The 15,166-nt window shown below is 37.9% G+C and overlaps 1 protein-coding gene across 5 annotated transcripts in view; it reads right to left on the bottom strand.

The window, feature by feature from the left end:
- ARAP2 (ArfGAP with RhoGAP domain, ankyrin repeat and PH domain 2) overlaps nucleotides 1-15,166 on the bottom strand; it is a 191,473-nt gene that overhangs the window by 45,449 nt on the left and 130,858 nt on the right. For all 5 annotated transcript variants that reach the window (XM_002929010.4, XM_034671975.1, XM_034671976.1 and 2 more), the window contains 2 exons: nucleotides 14,295-14,412; nucleotides 6,123-6,251 (listed from right to left, as the gene is read on the bottom strand). In XM_002929010.4, coding sequence (XP_002929056.1) covers nucleotides 6,123-6,251; nucleotides 14,295-14,412 — 247 coding nt within the window. The remainder of the gene's footprint in view (nucleotides 1-6,122; nucleotides 6,252-14,294; nucleotides 14,413-15,166) is intronic.

Raw genomic sequence — 15,166 nt, 5'->3', positions numbered from 1 at the left:
GGCGGCTGGCGGCTGGCGGGGTTGGAAACACAAAGGACAGAGACGTGCCGGCCCTGGAAGTGAGGGCTGGGACGCCGGTGTGGGGTNAGGATTACGTCAGACCTGTCTACAGAGACCTGGAATGAGAGAAAGGCTTGGGGGGGCATTTTTAAAGCTCTTTCAGAGAAAAACATGCAGCCAAGGATCCTTTATCCAGCAAAGCTGTCATTCAGAATTGATGGAGAAATAAAGACGTTCCAAAATCGCCAATCATTAACCAATTTCGTAACCACGAAACCAGCCCTACAGGAGATATTAAGGGGGGCTCTATAAAGGTAAAAAGGCCCCAAGAGTGATACAGAGCAGCAAGTCACAACCGATACAAAGACTTTAAAGAGAAATGGCATCATTAAAATCATATCTGTCAATAATCTCTATCAATCTAAATGGCTTAAACTCTCCCATAAAACGCCACAGGGTTGCAGATTGGATAAAAAGACATGACCCATCCATTTGCTGTCTACAAGAGACTCATTTTGAACCCAAAGATGCATTCAGACTTAGAGTAAGGGGATGGAGTACCATCTTCCACGCAAATGGACCTCAAAAGAAAGCTGGAGTAGCAATTCTCATATCAGATAGACTGGATTTTAAACTAGAGGCCATAGAGAGAGATACAGAAGGGCACTATATTATTCTTAAAGGAAGTATTCAACAAGTGGATATGACAATTATTAATATATATGCCCCCAACAGGGGAGCAGCAAGATACACAAGCCAACTCTTAACCAAAATAAAGAGACATATAGATAAGAACACAGTAATAGTAGGGGACCTCAACACCCCACTATCAGAAATAGACAGAACACCCTGGCAAAAACTAAGCAAAGAATCAAAGGCTTTGAATGCCATACTCGACGAGTTGGACCTCATAGATATATATAGAACACTACACCCCAGAACCAAAGAATACTCATTCTATTCAAATGCCCATGGAACATTCTCAAGAATAGATCATGCTCTGGGACACAAAACAGGTCTCAGCCAATACCAAAAGATTGAAATTATCCCCTGCATATTCTCAGACCACAACGCTCTGAAATTGGAACTCAACCACAAGGAAAAACCTGGAAGAAACTCAAACACTTGGAGGCTAAGAACCATCCTGCTCAAGAATGACTCGATAAACCAGGAAATCAAAAAACAAATTAAACAATTTATGGAGACCAACGAGAATGAATACACAACGGTCCAAAACCTATGGGATACTGCAAAGGCAGTCCTAAGGGGGAAATACATAGCCATCCAAGCCTCACTCAAAAGAATAGAAAAATCTAAAATGCAGTTTCTATATTCTCACCTCAAGAAACTGGAACAGCAACAGAGGGACAGGCCTAACCCACTGACAAGGAAGGAGTTGACCAAGATTAGAGCAGAAATCAATGAATTAGAGACCAGAACCACAGTAGAGCAGATCAACAGGACTAGAAGCTGGTTCTTTGAGAGAATCCATAAAATTGATAGACCACTGGCAAAACTTGTCCAAAAACAAAGAGAAAGGACTGAGATTATTAAAATTATGACTGAAAAGGGAGAGGTCACGACCAGCACCATTGAAATTGCAAGGATTATTAGAAACTTTTATCAACAGCTATATGCCAAAAAACTAAACAATCTGGAAGAGATGGAGGCCTTCCTGGAAACCTATAAACTACCAAGACTGAAACAGGAAGAAATAGATTTCTTAAATAGGCCAATTAACTATGAAGAAATTGAGTCAGTGATAAACAACCTTCCAAATAATAAAACTCCAGGCCCAGACGGTTTTCCTGGGGAATTCTACCAAACATTCAAAGAAGAAATAATACCTATTCTCCTAAAGCTATTTCAAAAAATAGAAACAGAAGGAAAGCTACCAAACTCATTCTATGAGGCTAATATTACCTTGATCCCCAAACCAGGCAAAGACCCCCTCAAAAAGGAGAATTACAGACCGATTTCTCTAATGAATATGGATGCCAAAATCCTCAACAAGATCCTTGCTAATAGAATCCAACAGTACATTAAAAGGATTATCCATCATGACCAAGTGGGATTCATACCTGGGATGCAAGCATGGTTCAACACTCGCAAATCAATCAATGTGATACATCATATCAACAAGAAAAGACTCAAGAACCATATGATCCTCTCAATTGATGCAGAAAAAGCATTTGACAAAATACAGCATCCTTTCCTGATTAAAACCCTTCAGAGTGTAGGAATAGAGGGTACATTTCTCAATCTCATAAAAGCCATCTATGAAAAGCCTACTGCAAGCATTATTCTCAATGGGGAAAAGCTGGAAGCCTTTCCCTTAAGATCAGGAACACGACAAGGATGCCCACTCTCGCCACTATTATTCAACATAGTACTAGAAGTCCTTGCAACAGCAATCAGAAGACAAAAAGGGATCAAAGGTATCCAAATCGGCAAAGAAGAAGTCAAACTGTCTCTCTTTGCAGATGACATGATACTCTATATGGAAAACCCAAAGGAATCCACTCCCAAACTATTAGAAGTTATAGAACAATTCAGTAAGGTGGCAGGATACAAAATCAATGCCCAGAAATCAGTTGCATTTCTATACACGAATAACGAGACTGAAGAAAGAGAAATTAGGGAATCCATCCCATTTACAATAACACCAAAAACCATGCGTTACCTTGGAATTAACTTAACCAGAGACGTAAAGGACCTATATGCTAGAAACTATAGATCACTTTTGAAAGATATTGAGGAAGACATAAAAAGATGGAAAAATATTCCATGCTCATGGATTGGAAGAATTAACATAGTTAAAATGTCCATACTACCCAGAGCAATCTACACTTTCAATGCTATCCCGATCAAAATACCGAGGACATTTTTCAAAGAACTGGAACAAATAGTCCTTAAATTTGTATGGAACCAGAAAAGGCCCCGAATCTCCAAGGAACTGTTGAAAAGGAAAAACAAAGCTGGGGGCATCACAATGCCGGATTTCGAGCTGTACTACAAAGCTGTGATCACAAAGACAGCATGGTACTGGCACAAAAACAGACACATCGACCAATGGAACAGAATAGAGAACCCAGAAATGGACCCTCGGCTCTTTGGGCAACTAATCTTTGATAAAGCAGGAAAAAACATCCGGTGGAAAAAAGACAGTCTCTTCAATAAATGGTGCTGGGAAAATTGGACAGCTACATGCAAAAGAATGAAACTTGACCACTCTCTCACACCATACACAAAAATAAACTCCAAATGGATGAAAGACCTCAATGTGAGACAGGAATCCATCAAAATTCTAGAGGAGAACATAGGCAACAACTTCTATGACATCGGCCAGAGCAACCTTTTTCACGACACATCTCCAAAGGCAAGAGAAATAAAAGATAAAATGAACTTATGGGACTTTATCAGGATAAAGAGCTTCTGCACAGCCAAGGAAACAGTCAAAAAAACTAAGAGACAGCCCACGGAATGGGAGAATATATTTGCAAAGGACACCACAGATAAAGGACTGGTATCCAAGATCTACAAAGAACTTCTCAAACTCAATACACGAGAAACAAATAAACAAATCATAAAATGGGCAGAAGATATGAACAGACACTTTTCCAATGAAGACATACAAATGGCTAACAGACACATGAAAAAATGTTCAAAATCATTAGCCATCAGGGAAATTCAAATCAAAACCACACTGAGATACCACCTTACGCCAGTTAGAATGGCAAAGATAGACAAGGCAAGAAACAACAATTGTTGGAGAGGATGTGGAGAAAGGGGATCCCTCCTACATTGTTGGTGGGAATGCAAGTTGGTACAGCCACTCTGGAAAACAGTGTGGAGGTCCCTTAAAAAGTTAAAAATTGAACTACCCTATGACCCAGCCATTGCACTACTGGGTGTTTACCCCAAAGATACAGACGTAGTAAAGAGAAGGGCCATATGCACCCCAATGTTCATAGCTGCATTGTCCACAATAGCCAAATCATGGAAGGAGCCGAGATGCCCTTCAACAGATGACTGGATTAAGAAGCTGTGGTCCATATATACAATGGAATATTACTCAGCTATCAGAAAGAACGAATTCTCAACATTTGCTGCAACATGGACGGCACTGGAGGAGATAATGCTAAGTGAAATAAGTCAAGCAGAGAAAGACAATTATCATATGATTTCTCTCATCTATGGAACATAAGAACTAGGAGGATCGGTAGGGGAAGAAAGGGATAAAGAAAAGGGGGGTAATCAGAGGGGGGAATGAAACATGAGAGACTATGGACTGTGAGAGGCAAACTGAGGACTTCAGAGGGGAGGGGGTGGGGGAAGGGGATAGCCTGGTGATGGGTAGTAGGGAGGGCACGTATTGCATGGTGCACTGGGTGTTATACGCAACTAATGAAATCAAACTTTACATCGGAATCTGGGGATGTACTGTATGGTGATTAACATAATATAATAAAATAAAATTTAAAAAAAAAAAGAAGGAAAAAAAAATAAAATAAAATAAGATTATGGTTTCTAAAAGGCTAAATTTCTCCAGCAAGAGGAAGATACCTGCTCTGTTTATTTAGATGCCTGTAAGAGCAGAATGACACAGAAATTGTTACACTGCTTGCCTTTTGTCAAAATGCTTTCAGGTAAGTATATGATATAAAGGACAGATATATAAACTATAAAGGACACGTGAAGGACTGAATATTTGTGTCCCACCAAAACTTGTACATTGAAACGCTACCTCCTGGTGTGATGGTACTAGGAGGTGAGGCCTTTACCAAGGGAATTAGCATTAGATGAGGTCTGTGGGCAGAGCCCTCATGATAGGACTAGGGTCCTACTAAGAATCACAATAGAGCCTGCTTCCTTACTTTGTTCTCCATGCTGTGAGGAGACAAGAAAGGAAGTCTGCAACCTGAAGAAGGCTCTCACCAGAACTGGACCATGCTGCCACCTTCATCTCACACTTCCAGCCTCCAAACCGTGAGAAATAAATTCCTGCTGTTTATAAGCCACCCAGTCTACTGTAGTTCTAGCTGCCAGAACAGACGAGGACATTACCACGAAATCAGAAATGTATCAGGTTAGCTGGGGTACAATTAAGAACTGACTGATCGATGGCTATTAGCTGGGGAGCCTGAAATCCTTCTAAGCAGGTTTATGGCATTTAAGAGCTGGACATATATATAAAATTAGACGACAGACCAATCTGTTCTCAAATCCAGTATTTAGTAACTGTATGATCTGGGGCAAATTACTTCATTTCTCTGCACTTCTCTTTCCCCATTTGGAAATTTTAAAAAAACTTTAAATGAGCTTTGTTAGGTAGAGAGCTCAGTTAATGATATGCGAGTAATAAATAGTAACATTTATTATTAATATCAATTGTAAAAGTTGTAGTGAATTTTATCTTCTAAAACTTAAATCCTTTGCTTCCGGAGTTTATGTAGAGTGCCGGCAGAAAATCTTTCTCCTAATTTGTTAATGACAACAGAAGAATCAGTTTGAAAATAAAAGTTCTCTAATAGCTCACAAGGGTTCAGAGACTGGCTGGCATGTTTCCCTTGTGCTAACTTATTTAACCGTACATGTGTACATGTCTTCTCCCAACTGGATGGCAAGTATTCTTACTGGAAGCATATCATTTTGTACTTTTTTTTTTTTGTCATTATCACCCAAAAATAAGTGGGAATTACAACAAGCACACAGTCTCAGAGCTTGTATAATGTGCACTACTTGAATGCCTAGAGAACTTTCAAATGGAAACATAATTCAGGAAGAAGAATCACCATCTACCTAAAAATTAGAAAAACACATGAAGTCCTGCAAAAAGCCCTTTTAAAAATTACAGAAACCATTCATTACAAAAACCTTAACTTGGGACTATCAAAGCAGCCAACTATTAGCAGAGTGTTACTCTCCAGAAAATTCTGAATCTGGCACTAGGGACTCCGGTCTATATATTTTTCTTCCTGTTCTACAACACTGTGTGTCAAGTGGATTCTCTATTTAGCTTCCCATTTTTTACATTATCAAATAATACTTGTGTCATAACAATTATCCTCTAGCCACCTGAAATTTCAATTGTAGTTGTAACGTAAAATAATAGCACCTACCATTATAGTGTTTAATTGTATCAATGGTTAAGAATCTCTTCACCACAAGATAAGCAGAGCCAGGTTCAGCTAATGAACTCCACCGAAGCACCTGTTCCAACACATTTTCTGTGTAGTGAAGAGGGCGTTCTGCAAAACATAAAAACAAATCAAACTGAAAAAAATTATCAGTTTTTATAAATTTTAAAAAACCCTTTAAAAAAGATCTGTATGCAACAAAAAATATAACCGTATCTTATGTTATACAATAACAACGCTAGGACTATATATGAGAGACCCTAGCACCTAGAACACCGTTAAGCGTATGGTGAAATTTACTGTATAAATGAATATGTGCAGGGACATTTGTTACTCAGCTTTTGAAAAAAAAGAAATTCAGAGGTGCTATCCTTTACATGAAATCTCAGAAATAATGCTACCCTTTTGTAAAAGAAATCGGTTTCTTATCCCATCTCCTTTTTAATTCAGATAACATTCCGGTTTGCTTATGGAAAGCTATTTGCATATGCAAGTAATTAATTGTAAAAGGACTAGCAAAGTTACTTTTGTTCAGTAGTAGGTAATAACCTTTGTTTATCCCAATATGATTAGCATGTTATAATTTCTGATCAATACCAGTGAACAATTTATATCTGATAATATCACAGTCAATTAGTATGAAATTATAAAATATGCCTTCAACAGAGAATGAAAATAATCACAAAATACTACCAAGTCATTTATGTCTATTAGTGAAAATATCAATCAGAAATACTACGTGGCATTATACAGTAACTATTGATACTATAATCCAAAAGCAAGAAGCTAATGACATCCTATAGATTTCTCCTTGATAGTCATCCATATGTTTTGCTTTAGGCAATCATATTTTTAAATATATCACAAATTCTTAGCATAGAGTTTAAAAACCTGGTTTTTACAATTAAAATCAAAAGCTTCATAGAAAGTTTTTTTCCTGATCAAAATAAGACAATTGGTTAATAAAATCTTACAAAAGAAACATATACTCGGAAAAAAAGGAAATTCAAACCTTTTCACAGTACCCTAAAAATGGCATAATTGAAATAGCAAGAACATTAGCTTTAACGTAAAGATGCTGATGCAGCTTTCTCAGGATCATAGCCATGTATAAGTCAATTCAACTCTTCCATCCCTTCCTAGATACAAAGAGCACAGCATTCTGGCTTTTCATTTTCAGTTGAAGTAAGAATGTTAATGACAAACAAGAAAGAGCATGTCAAGAGCATCATACCCATATAGGAACCATGATATTGTAATTGGTGATAAATCAAAAGTAAAATGACTAAATATATCACATCCTCCTTAATACTGATCTCCCCTGCCAGAATCACAGCATTCCAGAACTTATCAATAATCTCAGGTCCACAGAAGAAGAAAACAAATTTTTCTGCTTCCAGTGTAAAGAAACAGATTTTTGCTTACTGTTCAGTATAAGGAAATGCAGTTCTGAATTCTACGCTTTTTGGAGCAATCCTACTATCTATGACAATGGCAATTACCAAAAAACAAAAAACAAAACCCCACAAACACCACCACCACAATAATGAGCAACTAAGCCATACATCTTAAGGGCAAGTCTACCACTTATTTACAAATATATCCTTTGTACACAGCAGACTGCTAAGTACATAACATATTCAATAAATATTCAAGGAATGAAGTATCTCGTGAATTTCGATGGTGGACTATAATTAACAGAAAATATTTGTAAATGAATCAGCAGAAAAAATTCTTTGTAAAATCAGACAAAATCTTCTGTGCTTTATCAATTCCATTTTTCTTCAAGTAATTTTTTTCTAAAGATTTTATTTATTTGAGAGAGAGGGAGAGCGCACAAGCAGGGGGAGCAGCAGGCAGAGGAGAGGAAGAAACAGACTCCCCGTTGAGCAGGGGGTCCATTGTGGGGCTCAATCCCAGGACCCTGAGATTATGACCTGAGCTGAAGGCAAATACTTAACCCACTGAGCCACCCAGGTAGAGCCACCCCTCTTCAAGTAATTTTCTAAAAGGTTTGACAAAAATCATAATTTCCCATAAATTGCCAAAGTTTTAAATTCAATGTTTGATCACTCCATAAATGGTTGCCTTCTCTTAATGGAGTTTATAATTAGAATTAAGTGTATTTAAAAAAAAAAAACCAACTAGCAATATAATGAGCACTCTCTTTACATTTGGCATTACCTACCCTTGGTTCCACTACTTGCAATCTCTGGGACACTACTGATACCATTAACAGTTGCCATTTCTGGAATAACTATGTATCAGACATTATATATACCAGATACTTTGCACCTGTTATCACTTTTAATCTACACAGCACTCTTCATTAGGTATCACTCATATTATACATGTGAAGGAACCCAAGGATCAGAATCGACTTGCCTAAAGTCAAACCCTAGCTGGTTCAAGGGAAGAACAAAGATTTGGACCTCAAATCTATCTTACTTTCAAGCCCAGTATTTTTAAATGCCACACTTAACGTTTTATTTTGGGCAACTATGTGAACTCCCACATAATGATTTTCTTACACGCAATTTGGGGAAAAAAGCATCAACTTGCTAAGATTTTTTTGAGGCTGAAACAAGGTAACAAATAGTGAAAAACAATGTCAGTTCATATCCCCCCCTTCCTTGCCTATCATTGTGAGAAGATGGTAAGAAAATAATACTTTGTTTCAACATCCTGGATTTAAGGAAACTGATGAGCCCACAGTTGGCTTGGAAGTGAGATTTATATTCCCAACTGGAAAACAATATCCAGAGACCTCTGAGTATTAGAACATTTGTATTAGAGGGTCACTATTACAAATAGATACTACAGTGATCTCAGTTATACTGTATCTACTGACACCGTAGATACAGAAATAAATACAGATTTGCAAAAAAATTTGTCAAGTATGTTTTTCTCATCAGTATCACAGTATGAAATACTTCAGGAGAATGAAAATCCTGAAGATCCATGTTCCAGCATAAAAGCAAGAGCTGAACCATGGGATGAAAAGATAAGTATTTATTAGACTATCAAATGCTACATTTATAAAATGGCATTAAAATCCACCTGAAGAGAGACTAGGCAGGGAAAATTGAGACATCAAACATTGCCGGAATATAAATTCCTACAAATAAACAAGTTTTTATTTATAGTTCCATTTGCAACCATCTGTCATGATAAATTATATGGTATGCACGTCATCTGGCATTAGGGCATTACTAGAAATAAATAACTCAGTTGCATACTATCTATAGCATAAAAATTGCTGAAAATTCAGTGTAGTTATTTGAGAAGAAAAGGTTATGGAGGTGGTTATTTAGCTAGGTAAATCACATGATCAATATCTTAAAATCACGTTCACAGAATAAACCTGGCCTCCCTTGTTAGAGAGAGAGCTATCCATTTTCACTCCAAATAACAGGTGCTATCCTTAAATTTCTGGCAGTAGTGACACAGGATTTCCTGAAATGATGATTCCCTCAATAGTTGAATTCTTAGTGTGAAACTAGAGGGCTATGCAAGTTTTTCTCTGTCCTGTCCACAATCAGAGGGTGAAAGCACTTTCTGTGTCTTCAGGAGAAAGGCTAGAAAGAACCTGGATTAAAAGTGAACAGATCTGGGGCACCTGGGTGGCTCAGTCGGTTGAATACCTGCCTTGGGCCAGGTCATGGTCCCAGGGTCCTGGGATTGAGCACCCTGTCGGGCTCCCTGCTCAGTGGGGAGTCTGCTTCTCCCTCTTCCTCTGCCCCAGCTCCTGTGCTAGCGCTCTCTCTCTCTCCCCTTTTCTCAAATAAATAAAATCTTAAAAAAAAAAAAAAATGAACAGATCCTCCATATCACAGTAACTATGAGGAAGAAACAAGGAAATGCTTTGTTATGATATTGCTTTAGAGAATGCAACTGCTTCACAAACTTGAAGCTTTCACTTAAACGAGGCCCCCTGGGTGGTTATTTATTTATTTACTTTTTTCCAGCATGTAAAGGGACCACATCAGCAGAGGACAGCTTCAGTTTTAAGATGAAGCATTAAAATAAGAGCATACACGAGAAGGTTAACCCTGGATGAAGGTGATGCCTTCTCCTCAGGGGGTTTCAGCCTGTCTCAGTGATTGGCCGCAGTGGGTTAAGGATGCTTGGCATCTTTCAAAGAATGAGACAAAGAATGACTTTTCTTTATCCAGTACAAATTTCAAATGTCCCATCAGACATTCACTTAGAGGAAAAACCAATTTATAAATTAACTGAGCCCAGATCTAACTCAGCTTTACATATAAATTCTCAAAATATTTATATGGATTTAATATGACATATTTTTCCATTAATCTGACTACCATATAAGCAAAACAAGATCACTCTATGTCAGAACCTAATCCCCAAGGTGATGGTATTAGTAGGGAGGACATTTTGCTGGTCACATGCACAGAGCCCTCATGAATGGGATTAGTGCCCTTTTAAAATAAATGAGACCCCAAAGAGTTCCCTTCCACCATGTGAGAACACAGGGAAAAGACAGCTCTCTGTGAAGCTGGAAGCATGCTCCACCAGACACTGAATCTGCTGGCACATTGATCTTGTGAAACTTCCCAGCCTCCAGAACTGTAAAAAATAATTTCTACTGTTGATAAGCCCCCAGTCTACAGAACGGTTATAGCAGCCCAAATGGACTAAGACACTATTTCACCAATGGCAGTAATAATGCTAGTGATACCCAAGTCACAAATGACATGCTTCCATCTGCATCTGCAGTTGTCACATCCATGTATAGGTTTAAGAATCTATTTTCATTATCCTCAACCATCTAGGAGTGTCTGAGCATTTATGCAATATATATTTTTCTTATTTTCATATAATTAGGGAATAATATTAAATTTTTTAAAAGTATAATAGATTATCTCAGAAGAGTTAAGGGAACATTACAAAATATTTATTATAAAAAGGGGCATTGGATAGGATAGGGTAGAAAACTATTGCTTTAAAATTTACTGACCCCTAAAATAAAATCCAGCACTTCTGAGATTCACTTACCTATTTACCTATTTATCTATTTATTTTTGGTTACTTTGTTACTTGGGGGGATTTATATTTACATTTGAAAAAGCAGCAAAATTCCCTGCTGACATTCTTCCTATCAACTACAATCTTGTGACTACCAACGCCTTCACTTTTATCTTCTTTTTATATTTCACTTTATCTTCTCTGCATGTTACTAGAAATAAAGCTTTTAACATTTCAGAAGGTCAGGTGGAGCACACAGGTTCCCATCTGCTTCAGTAAGCCCTCACAATCACAGGCCCCTCTGCTGCATTCCCAGCATTGCTCCCTTAGAAGCAGTAAGAATGATCTTTGCTTTCTCTTCAGGAAAATTCTTCTTAAAAAGTTGACCAAATATTAAAACCATGACAAATCTGAATTCTTAACTCCATCAAATGCCTTTTTTCTTGGTGTGCATGGGGTGTTCCTTTGATTATATATTTAGATATTCGCAAATCCAAACAACTTGAGGTCTCCTAAGTTTTTTTTATATTCTCATAAAAACTTTCGTTTTTTTACATTGGAAAAAAGAAACCAACAACAACAACAACAAAACCCAATCCAATCTTACCATTTGTGATGTACTAATTGTCATATGCAAGTTGATACTCATTTTCTGAGTAAGCTACCCTTCATTTTCCAAGAGAAATCTAGTAACAATGTTTCCAGATATACTGCAATCTCTCTTCTAGTTAAATATAATTCCTTCCTAGCCTCATTCATTCTGCTTGCTCCTCTCAGTCAGGAGCACCAATGCCCAGAGGCACAGAGACCCAGTGATGTGACACAGGGATATGCTTTGATTCAATCCTTGAGAGAATAAGAGTAGTGGGGAGAGGATGGCTACGCCCAAATCCATGATTCATGATTTTGCTGTGCATCTCCTAATAAAAACAACAGAAACAGAGGCATATCAGAAACAATCAGCTGTCTTAGAGCTAAGCAGGGCCTTGAGCTCGCCTAGTGATTCCTAATCTGTAAGCAGGAATCACTTTTCATGTACCTTCCACATTTTGATACATCTAATCCAAACAGCAAGAGTCCAAGTCACTCAAGTTCAGAATGCATCTGTGTTTTGTTCCACCTCAGTTAACAAGGTATTTGTAGGGTATGTTCCACATCAAGGCATTATACTAGAGGAAGTGACAGATATAAAGGTCTAAAAAACCATGTAAATATCCTAAAAAAAAATATGGTCTAGGACAGAGCCAGATATACATATGTTACTATTCTACAAGTTAGATAATATGCAGTGTTACAGATCGATAAACAAGTAATCGGAGAAATCTCAGCGAGAAGAACTATGTTCATCTAAACATCATCATGGAAGACAGGTTATTTGAACTGGGTTTTGAAGGACAGGCAATGAGGAAACAACCAAAGGGTTTTAAACGGAACAATATGATCTTATTTGTAATTTAGAAAGATACTTTTGGCAGTAATACAGTTACCTTTTACTCACAAATATGAAGAAGCTAGTAACCTACCTCCTTTCCTTAAAACGAAACAACAAAAATCAAAAGACTGCACCATCTGCATACCTATAGTAATGCGAAAATTGCCCTTCACTTATTCAGTAGACTTTAATTGTCTGGCAACTATGCCAAAGGCACTATGCTGGGAGCACTAGAGATTACAAAAAAAGAAAGTTCCCCCTTCCTTCCAAGGAGCTCTCAAGAGATGAATATATATCCATGTGATAGGCACTATAAGATAAGACACAGTGCAAAGGAACCCTAAGTATGGATTTTAAAGGAAGTCAACTGGTGGGCCAGATGGGGGAGGGTAAAGAGGCACCTGGAAACACCAGCTCATGCAGGTTAGGCAAGCACAAAGAAAGAAGGGATTATCTATAAAGAACGTGTACAATGAGAAAAGATGACAAAGGAGACTGGGTCAGCAGAAACCTACCACTTAGGGGATAAACAGAAATAGAATTGATAAATGAGATAAAACCATTAGAGAGGGAGGAGGACCATCCAGGCAGTGTCGCAAACAGAGTGAAGACCTTCAAAAGGAAAGGGCATGGTCAGTAACAATAAACTCTACAGAAAGGGCAAGTCAAGCCTGAAGCAAATCAACTGGACTTGGAGGCTGGGGGGATCACAGTGACCATGCGCTAGACCCCCTCCTGTAAATGGGGTGACTGAGTATGGGGAGACACAGTGTGAACCAACACCAAAGCCTGGGAGTCATGGACTCCTGACAATGAATATTAAAAACTTCATTTTAATACAAATTAGATTTTTAAAGAATCATGCACGATATAAAGAAAGATATGAAAACATCAAGATGAACTAATGAAAGACAAAGTATCTGACATCCCATTTCATTCTAACATTGACTCCAACACTCCTAATAATACACCATGGGGTATTCCAATGTTGAATTTTAATTTTTATCTTGAGCTTGCAGGTGGCAAGATTTTACTTTTGGCAGTTTTACAACTATACTTGAAAGGGTCCCAAGACCTTAGTAGGTATCAGCTAGACAGATGGTCAAGGTACAAAGACATTCTGCATCTTTTTTTTTTTTTTTTTTCCCCTAGAGGTCTTTACAACCAAATGGTGTCATTAGGATGTAAAGCTTATTCAGCATTTGACTACTGGGGTAGTCAAGGTGTTTTAAAAGCTCTCTTCGTCCTTCCACCTCTGAGATAAAAGACGACAAAATATCTGATCCACTCCACTAAAGACAGAGGACAGGGAAAAAGCCAAAAACTAAGCTTCCACCAGGCGTAAAACAAATTTTTAAAATAAAAATCTTTTAAATCAACATTTTTTGTTTTTGTTAAAAGAGTAGTATATAAGAATAAGGTGGGTGGCCACTTAGAATATGGTTACAAATCAAATTGCTTGTCCTTATAAACAAAGGCCTATTTCCTAAAGCAGCAACCTAGGTGCCTAAGGCTTTGCACTACATTTTTATAGTCAGTAAAATTATCGAGATGAGTAAAATCATAGGGAGGCAACCTCCAGTGGCAATAATATGTTAACACACGCACTGAGGTAGAAGGGAATTCAAACTGAGATGTTAATCTTTAAAAAACATGTTTGTAATGACTTGTCAAAAAATAGTACTTCTTCACACTGTAAGGAATTTAAGAATCCTAGCATGAAAATCACTTACCTAGCTCTTCATTTTCAATGACTTCAAATGTGGCCCAGATATCCCCTTTTGTAGGAATTATATTTTTTATTGCTAATACATCACTAGTTAATTCCTCTGCTTCCGTCACAGGAGATATCTAGAAGAGAGGCAACATTTCTTCAGAATGTATGTCAAACACAGAAGTCACCCAATGACAGGGCCAACAGCACTCACCCCATCTACCAACGTAACGACGCTCCAAGTTTCTTACTTTGTATGCTTACTTAGCGTCTCTAAGCACATAGAAAAAACAGCCTGTTCTGATCTTCTCCATAAACTGTAATACATTTTAATGTGAGTGCAGAAAGATATTACAATATAGACATAATCAGGAAGAATATATATTTTTTCTCACTTACTGAGCAATTAGATCACTCAAGAAGGGAAGAAAGTACCTCGTCATACATAGAAGGACCTTCACCAAACAGTGAATCCAATCATATTCCAGGATTAAAAATTTTCACTCATCAGTTCCATAATCAAGAGTTCAAAGCGGTTTGGTTTATTCAGTCTGGGCCCTGAATTACACACAATCGACTGCTGTCTACCATGCCAAAAAGCCCCAATGTTTTAGTGGTCTGGGGTGTGCCCTGCCGTGCCAAGTGACAGATGGTGGGATACCAAAGCAAGCTGGAGCCAGGATTTCAGGGCAGAGGGCAGAGCGTGCAGTGCCAGCTTTGGGGCCAGCTCCACGAGAGGCCCAAAGCCTCAGGCCATGGCATAAGCACATCTTCTTCTTCAGGGACTTTTGGGATTTTTGATTTGTTTCTTCTTGTTTTTGTTTTTGCCAATCTTAAATGCATACTGGACAAAGCAAGCTGGCTGTCTTCAGTATGAATTTAGTTATAATG

The sequence above is a fragment of the Ailuropoda melanoleuca genome, chromosome 11, assembly GCF_002007445.2.
Source record: "Ailuropoda melanoleuca isolate Jingjing chromosome 11, ASM200744v2, whole genome shotgun sequence".
NCBI classification, from domain to species: domain Eukaryota; kingdom Metazoa; phylum Chordata; class Mammalia; order Carnivora; family Ursidae; genus Ailuropoda; species Ailuropoda melanoleuca.
The sequence above is the reverse complement of the archived record's forward strand: the minus strand, read 5'-3'. Positions and strand labels throughout refer to the sequence as shown.